This window comes from Vicia villosa, unplaced genomic scaffold (assembly GCF_029867415.1).
Source record: "Vicia villosa cultivar HV-30 ecotype Madison, WI unplaced genomic scaffold, Vvil1.0 ctg.000673F_1_1, whole genome shotgun sequence".
Lineage (NCBI taxonomy): Eukaryota > Viridiplantae > Streptophyta > Magnoliopsida > Fabales > Fabaceae > Vicia > Vicia villosa.
The window spans coordinates 134,567-141,440 of NW_026705299.1; the positions used below are offsets into that span (position 1 = coordinate 134,567).

Genomic DNA, 6,874 nt, shown 5'->3' on the forward strand with positions numbered 1-6,874 from the left:
TAAATAAATAAACAAATTTCATGGATTAATGTTTTTTCATCTGATTTCGTTAAATTTAAAAAAAAAAATTGAACTTCCATAGTTTCACTCTAGAAAGTTCAAATTTAAAAGTTGAGACATACTATAACTAATATGGATGAATCATAATAGCTTAACTTTATTGACTTATTGTTGGAATTTGTGGTGTATATTATCTCTCATATTCATTTCTTGTTATTAAAGAAAATTGAAGTTTATCTTGTAAATTAAAAACTGATATTTAGTTCTCGGGACAATGCATACGAAAATGAAAAAACGGTCTTTTAATAGTGTTAATTTGTTTTCAATGTGGTTAACTGAATTATGGGGGGCAATTTAACATTTTAAGTGGGGTCAAAATATGTAAATTTTAAATTATTAGTTTGTTTTCCATAAAAGAAGTGGGGTCAAGTGACTCCATTAATGTATATGTAGATCCGTGCCTGCTTCCATTTCCATTTTTGATAGTAGTGCCTCGGCTTCATCAAACATGCCCTCAAAACAAAAACCATTAATCATAATATTATATGTCCGAACTGTTATATTGTATCTTTTAACCAAAAGATTCTTAAAAATGACTTCTGCATTCTTAAGTCTTCCTTCTATGCATAATCCATCAATGAGTATATTGTATGTGCGTATATTTGGTTGAATGCCTTGGTGTTTAATATTCTTGACCAATCAATTGCCTCGTCAACTTGATGGTTTTTACATAAAGCATGTAATAAAGAATTGTAAGTGACTACATTAGCAAATTGACCTCTATCATGCATCTCGTCAAAAAGCTTCCGAGCACGAGAGATACTCCCTGATTTGCACAAACCATCAATAAGAGTACTATATGTTATTATACTAGGAATCATATTCTTGCTTTGCATTTCTTTAAAGAGATTCATCGCTTCGTCCATCATTTTCATTTTACAAAGACTGGGTACAGTAAGTAACTTGATCCAAAAGAAACCTGTGTGGAAGTACTTTATCGTGAAAGTGCAGAGCTTCCTTGACCTTACCATTAAGACAGAAACCTTTGATGAGTGTAGTGAGGATTATGGGATCTGGATGAAAGCCCATTTTGAGAATCTGGATGAAAATATTTTAAAAATATATAAAGTATTTTTAACTAACTCTTTTAAAATCTTCCCGTGCATCGCGCGGGTAAACATCTAATTTACAGTAAATAGAGAGTTAGAGGAATTAATAGGAAAAAAGAGATATTTACAACTGTATTACAATATTAAATTATTAATTATATATATATATATATATATATATATATATTAATACAACTATTTTATTTTTAAAAAAAGGGAGAATCGCAATTTTTTTTTTGGAGAATAAGCATTACTTTATTACCAAAAAACGATAAGTACAACCGACCCAAGGGTCCCGGTATCACCAACTAGACCAAATTACATACTAACATGTATACTAAGCTTCCTATACATATTACACCTAGTTGTAATATTCTCAGTAATTCTGTCAACTAGCCTCATACCAGAATTGATATCATTAAAAATTCTCATATTTCTCTCATGCCAAATCTCGTAAACAGTCTCCGCAAACGCTAATTTCAGGATCAATCTTTGAGCACCTTTAGGCTTTGATTCTTTAGACATCCACTCCACCTCTTGATACCATTCAAGAGGTCCATGTTGGATATGCAAATTATTCAAAACCTGCTGCCAGATAGCTTTGGTATAAGTGCAGCCAAAAAGCAAGTGTTGTATGTCCTCTTCCTCATCGCAAAAGCAACACTTTAAGTTTACCACAATGCCAAACCGTACTAACCGCTTCTTTGTGGGTAACCGTTTCAAGAGAGCCATCCACAAAGTAAAGCACGCCCGCGGTCTAGCATGGTTGTCAATCAAAATATGCTTCCAACTAACATGTTCCATATTACCACATAACTCCTTATACACAGCACCAGTCTTGTAACGGCCAGAATTAATCGCCTCAGTCCAGTGTTTTGTCGAACTCACTTCAGTCTTGTGTTTCACAATTTTCTTTAAGATCCACGAACTATTAGGTGTGGACTGCCATGCTAACACATCCTCTCCTTTGAAATAGAAAGTGTCCAGCCATCGAATCCAAAGACGATCCAATTTCAAGTGGATATTCCAAGGCAGTTTCCTCAACGTTGCCTTGTTCCAGGTTTGTAAGTCTGTAATGTACAGTCCCCCTGCAGATTTGGGTTTGCACAGATTCTCCCATGACACTAGACTTTTCCTGCTAAGTCCCTCCTTCCCACTCCAAAGGTAGCTTCTGCACAGAGCTTCGACATGTTGAATAATTTTTTGGGACAAAGGCAAAACTTGCATCCAAAATGCAGAGATAGAAAACAAGACACTTTTGATAAGTTGGCATCGCCCAGCATAACTCAAAAGTCTCGCTGACCAGTGATGAATCCTAGCTGTAATCTTCTCAATTAATGGATAGCATTGTTGGATTGTGAGTTTTCTACTAGACAGAGGTACACCCAAGTATCTAAAAGGGATGTCTCCTTCGCGGAAACCGGTAGCCTGCAGGATATCATTTTTAACCATATGATGCACACCCCCAAAGTAAATCTTGCATTTTGCAGGATGTGCTCTTAGACCCGTGGCTCGAGAGAAGTCATCAAAAACTGCCATCATTGTGTTAACTGACATCGTATCTCCACGAGTGACCACAATAAGATCGTCAGCAAAGCTTATATTTGTAATGTGAAGCTTCTTACATCAAGGATGAAATTTAAACTCTGGGTGTTGATGAAGTTTAGACAAACTCCGATGGAGATATTCCATCACTAAGACGAATAGCAGAGGAGAGATTGGGTCGCCTTGTCGCAGCCCACGTTGTGCCTTGAGAAGACCGGATACCGTGCCATTTAAAGAGTACCTGTATGATACAGTACAAACACACACCATAATCCAGTCAATAAATCTGCCAGGAAAATTAAGCTCTCTCAGAATTGTTGCTAGAGCAGGCCATTCAACCGTGTCATAAGCTTTTTGGATGTCCATTTGAATAGCACATCGAGGGGAAATGTGTTTACGGCTATAACCTCTCAACAGCTCATACGCCATGAGGATGTTATCATGAATAACTCTCCCCGGAAGAAATGCTGATTGGCTGACATCAACTACTTCACAATTTTATATATAGATAATTATATATATTTTCACAATATATAACTTACGATTCTATTATATATAGATAATTATATTATTAACAAAATTATATTGTAAATTAACAAAGTGTCTATTAAAATATAATTTTCAATTTTATTAAAATATTCAATTATCAAATATATATTTTTAGAACGAAGTTATTATACAATTATAATTGCCACAAATATTCATTGATTGTAAAAATTCTATGTGTTTAATTTTTAGACTTGTTGTAACTGAAAAATTATAGTTGAGTGATTTATGACAAATTAATAAAAAAAAATATCCATTAATATTTTAATGGTACATTAATTAAAGAGCTAGAGTTGAGTGATGAAAAATGATTTTATATTTATTATCACAAAAAAAAAAACGATTTTATATTTTTTTATATTATAAATTATTTATATAAAATTACTATTTTATGTGATCGACATAATATTTATGTTGTAAATAAGAAAAATAATATTATATAGAAGAAAAATATGTTAAGCTTATATTTTAAAAATGATAAATATATATTAAAATTGTAATTATATTTTTTTTCGGGTTAAATGACTTTTATCCCGCGTAATATAGGCGTGTTTTGGTTTACCCATAAATTTGTTTTTTAAAGCAGACCTTAACAAATAAAGATTTCATCATTAAAGTCTCTGTTCCATTTTTTTGACAAGATTCTTAGAATCTTGCCTACGTGGACAAAAATAATGTGCTGACTGTGTGTTTGCTGCACACGTGGCATTTTTTTTATAATTTCCACATGGATTTTTTTTTTTTGAATTTTTAATTTTTTTTTTTAACTTGGTACTTCTAGGTTAAAATGGGATACTCCCACCAAGTTTTGGGTTGAACAATATAGATGCACAATTTTAAAACTGAACTATGTAATTAATTACAAATCTGAACAATATAATTATTTTCAAATCTTAAATAGTTACAATATAATTATACAGGATATATTAATAATTAGTTACAATATAATTATACAGTATATATTATACATAGTTATAATTAGTTACATAGTTACAATATAATTAGTTATAATATATACTATACATAGTTACATATAACTAATTACTATATAATTATTTAAATAAATTTAAAATTTAAAATAAAAAATAATTTAATAATGTTAATATATAATTAAAAAATAACGTTAATATATTAATTGCACTTTATATAATTAAAAAAATATCGTTAATATATGAAATTAATATTAAATGAAAAAATTTATTAACTATAAGTATTATTTCATATTCAAATAAATTTATAAAATAAATAATTTATGAAGTAGCAGTAAACAAATAAGTATTTTATAAAATAGCAGTAAACAAATAAATAATTTATCAAATAATATATATGTAAAAAATGCAGTAAACAAATAATTTATATATATTTTATTATATATATATATATATATATATATATATATATATATATATATATATATATATATATATATTAAACTTTATTGATTGGTTGTTAAATAAGTATTTATTGATTGGAGTATCCCATTTTAACCTAGAAGCACCAAGTTAAAAAAAAATTCAAAAAATATTTTTTTTTTTAAAAATTCAAAAAAAAAGTGTTAAATATGTTTTTGGCCCCTATAAATATATCAAACTTCGCTTTTAGTCCCTCTAAAATTTTCGTTCAAACAATGGTCCTCATAAAATTTTCCATCCACAATTTTGGTCCTACCCGTTAACTCTCATTAACAGTAGCTGACGTGTCATGCCACATGGAAGATAGTTTGACAAAATTTTGAAAAATACTTTAGATTGCGGGAGTTAAAAATCTCCTCTAAATAAACCTAAAAAAATTTATTTCCATAAGACAAAGTTCTTACAGGACATTTCATCAAACATCCTAACTGCACCATTCAAAATTGCAACATTGATCACAGTTGTTTCACCAACAACATTGTTCCCATTACTTCAAATTTATTTATTAAAAAACCCATTACATAACAAAAAAACAAACGAATCAAATGGTCAAGTTGAACAGTGACGATAATATAAGATATTTGAACTGAACGACAACGATAATATTTGAACAAAGACGATAACTGAACGACGACGATAATTGTCGGCATATATAGTACTCAATAGGGAATTGATGCTTCTGGTTTGTTCTGGGTAAGGAATGCACATCAGGAGATATTCATGGGATGTGCTAGGTTGAATTGTGTTGCTTGGAACACTGCAAATAAGGTACTTGCGAATTTTCCTCTATGAAAACTCTGAGTATCCCCTTATTAGCTTATGGGGGTAGGTTCGTCTCTCCATGAATCCTTATTCCAGTGTGGGAGTTGGTTTCTTTATGATCGATTTCTCTATTGTAATTCAATCTGATCTTTCATGATGAGAGGATATTGCAAAAGCTTATTGTTAAAGTGCGTGGAAAGTGCAGGCACTAGAACAAAGAAGCATTTCAATAAGTTCCTTGGTTATGTCAATAATAAAGAGAGTCGTGTGATGTTATTTCAAATTCAACAAGACAGTTGGAAGAATCAGTTTATTCTTTGTGATTTCAGAATCGGTTTATTTCAAATCCATCATATTCACATCACTCCGACTCGCTCCACCTTCTCTCCACCTTCTTTATTGATATCTATCATTATTATTAGTAAGGTGGCTTGTTATTCATTTTTGTTAATATCTAGTGTCGTGGTTTAATTTACAATATTCTCATTTTTCCTATTTTACATTAGGTTCTTCTGATGCGGAATTCTTTGGAATTTGTGTTTAGATTCACTACAGGAAAGAAAAATGTTGTTTAAACATTATTTCGCACACCTACTGGGGCATCCATGTTCGTTAGAATCAACACATTGTTTCAACTCAGGTATTATATTTGAAATCAAGGAACCAATAACAAATTTTTTGAACCAAATTGAAATGTAATTGAACTGTAGTTCAATATTTCACAACACATTGTCGTGACTTTAAGATCTCTCCGGTTCAATATTTCAGTTCTGAATTTTACAACATTTTTATCCATGTCATGTAGACTATTTAAATTTGTAATAATAGGTGATTATATAATTGTTTCATCTTAGCTGAGGATTATGTTCTTCTCATGTATTTTGTTTTACTCAATTATCAGGTTACATTCTGTAAAGTTAAAGTGAGACTAAAACTTGATAGCCTCCAAAGGAATATACACCTCAGCTTCTCTTACTGTTGAATGGATGAATGTATTGAATGAAAGAATTCCTTGTACAATATGATTATATGAATCTCACAAAAAACTTATAGCATCAATTTATACGCTGTGGAGGCTCAAAGCAATGATTTGGTGGCCTAAACATTATATGCCGTGAGGTTAACGTGAGAAGCCTGATATTTGTAATTCTTTTATTGTTAGGTTACAATCTCCATGCCAAAAAGTACTGATAGTAGATTTTTTTTGTTAGAATTATACTTATTTAATTCCTTTAGTTTAACGTTGAAATTTGTTTACCTAGATTTCTTTATTTTCCATTTGTTAGTGTTAAACAATAACATTAAATCACATTTATATTGTGCTGTTTCGTCATGAATAGTGTTGCATGTAATAAAAACTTCAATCTGTTTAAAAGAGTTTTTCCTAAGTTTTCCCAGTCCTTTATATATTTTTGTTATTGTTGGTATAGCATGTTCCATTTTTTATGTGTACTCTTTAAATATCAATTAGGATGTAGCTTAGAGTGTAACATAGTAGTT

At 30.4% G+C, this 6,874-nt stretch overlaps 1 protein-coding gene and 1 pseudogene across 1 annotated transcript; both read right to left on the minus strand.

Annotated features, from left to right (window-relative positions):
- Nucleotides 1-438: 438 nt before the first annotated feature.
- LOC131630351 (pentatricopeptide repeat-containing protein At3g22470, mitochondrial-like) lies at nucleotides 439-1,031 on the minus strand (annotated as a pseudogene).
- Nucleotides 1,032-1,427: 396 nt separating this feature from the next.
- Nucleotides 1,428-2,648, minus strand: LOC131630352 (uncharacterized). The gene has a single exon (XM_058901141.1). The coding sequence runs from the start codon at nucleotides 2,646-2,648 to the stop codon at nucleotides 1,428-1,430; it is 1,221 nt and encodes a 406-aa protein (XP_058757124.1).
- Nucleotides 2,649-6,874: the final 4,226 nt, after the last annotated feature.

Excerpts from the sequence above, each read along its gene's own strand:
- LOC131630352 (XM_058901141.1), bottom strand. The coding sequence starts at position 2,648 with ATGGCAGTTTTTGATGACTTCTCTCGAGCCACGGGTCTAAGAGCACAT.